Raw genomic sequence first — 1,955 nt, 5'->3', positions numbered from 1 at the left:
CTTGAGAATGCAATTGGCTGGTATCACAGCCACCCTGGGTATGGCTGTTGGCTTTCTGGAATTGATGTGAGCACACAGATGCTAAACCAGCAGTTCCAGGAACCTTTTGTAGCAGTTGTGGTGAGTACTTTTAAAACCAATTTTAATTTAATTAAGTTTTTAAAGAAGATTTATGAAAGCAAGTATACAAAAAAATCAAAACATCATAGCTTGGGCCAGCCAGATAGCTCAGTGGACTAAAGCACCTGCTTAGTCAGGTACAAGGACCAGAGTTCGATCCCTGGCGTGCCATGCTGGCCCCACCCCCAGGGCACACTGAGAGGGTGACTGAGTGGGTGTGGTGGGTGTACCTATAATCCCAGCACTTAGGAGACTGAAAACAGGAGGATCACTATGAGTCTGATCTGTGTAGTGAGACCCTGTAGACCTTGGTTTAAAAACCATGGTTTAAATCTGAATTCCACCACTTAGAAGCTGGGACATTGAGCAGCTTACTTACGCTCTCTACATCTCTTACCTAGTCCCAATCTACCCCCATAAATAAGGTATTTATAGCACTTAGGTCTCACACCCAGTTCTTAGGCATTCAATGTTGACTGAATTGAGCAAGTAGAAATTATTAGAGCAGCAGCTGCTGTTATGCCTAGTGTTTTAAATGCAACCCGTGTTTCTAGGAGAAAAGTAGAAATTATTGATTTCTCAAAACAGAAAAAGAAACTTTTAAAAAAATGAGTAGATCCTCTAATAATATTCTTCTTGAATGATGTAATAACTAAATTTAATCTCTAAATGTGAGGAACTTCTATGTATACTTCTTTCATTGAACTTTTATTTAGGGTTTTTTGGTTATTTTTTTTTCTTATTGTTTGGTTATTGTATGTATGTATGTATACTATATATGTACACATGTGTTTCTAGGTTTGGAGTGTTTGCATAGATGGAGACAATGATTTATATTGACAGATAATAAATATATTTTCCTTGTAGATTGATCCAACAAGAACAATATCTGCAGGGAAAGTGAATCTTGGAGCTTTTAGGACATACCCAAAGGTAATTTTTTTAATTTATAAGTCTTTATAATTTCTTAAACTCCAAATTTATTACTTATTTTTGGTTTTTCTAACCCTAAAAAAAAAAAATGGATATAGACCCTCAAAATAAAATGATAGGAAATTAACAATTGTTATTATATTGCGTATTGTTAAGTTCAAGTAGTTGCTCAGACTTGTTACTTATTTTTAAAGATAATGCTGTAAGGGCCAGAATTTAGCTCAGTGGCACAGTACCTGTCTGGCAAACATGAGGTCCTGAGTTCTATTTCAGGTACAAAAAAGAGTAATGCTGTGATTAATAGCATTTTAACCTTAAAACAATTTAATAATATTTATTAAATAGCAAGCTATCACAAACTACCCCTAGCAAAAATAAACTCATACAGAGTCCACCAAAACAAAATTATACATCAGGAAAAGAAACACTTATATTAATATTTTAATACTAAACTTACAGAGATATTAGATTAATACAAGCTACCTTAGCCTCTATAATTATAAAAGGTACTCCAGGTGGTGGCAGTTAGCTTCTAGACATGTATTAGTATGATGAACTACTGAAGTGTGTATACATTTTTTTTTTTGGCAGGCTCCATATTGTTAATTTTATGAGAAAAGCAGCCTTTATTTCTTAATGAGTATTTAATAAGAAATAGCTTTCTTATAAGAATGCCCTCACAGAGAGCACATTGGCCAAGCATTCGCCGTGACTCATCCACATGGCTGACACTGACAAAGGTTCTACAATCTGAGGTACAGGATCTCAGGATAAATCCTGAGGCGATTTCACTGACCTTATCAGACCCGAAAGCTACAACTCTTGTTGCACAGGTCCTGCTTTACCTTGGTCGTAACCATCCAGCAGAAAAGTATAAAAACGAAGTATAAGTAGTAAAGCCA

The 1,955-nt window shown here is 35.5% G+C and overlaps 2 protein-coding genes across 2 annotated transcripts in view; one reads left to right on the top strand and one right to left on the bottom strand.

The window, feature by feature from the left end:
- Cops5 (COP9 signalosome subunit 5) overlaps positions 1-1,955 on the top strand; it is a 57,267-nt gene that overhangs the window by 32,215 nt on the left and 23,097 nt on the right. The window contains exons 4-5 of the mRNA XM_023722387.1: positions 79-120; positions 988-1,053. Of these exons, the coding sequence (XP_023578155.1) occupies positions 79-120; positions 988-1,053 (108 nt within the window). The remainder of the gene's footprint in view (positions 1-78; positions 121-987; positions 1,054-1,955) is intronic.
- Cspp1 (centrosome and spindle pole associated protein 1) overlaps positions 1-1,955 on the bottom strand; it is a 161,319-nt gene that overhangs the window by 157,783 nt on the left and 1,581 nt on the right. The gene's annotated exons all lie outside the window — the stretch shown is intronic.

This window comes from Octodon degus, unplaced genomic scaffold, assembly GCF_000260255.1.
Source record: "Octodon degus isolate 3935 unplaced genomic scaffold, OctDeg1.0 scaffold00091, whole genome shotgun sequence".
Taxonomy (NCBI): Eukaryota; Metazoa; Chordata; class Mammalia; order Rodentia; family Octodontidae; genus Octodon; species Octodon degus.
This window is presented reverse-complemented; position numbering and strand designations above follow the sequence as displayed.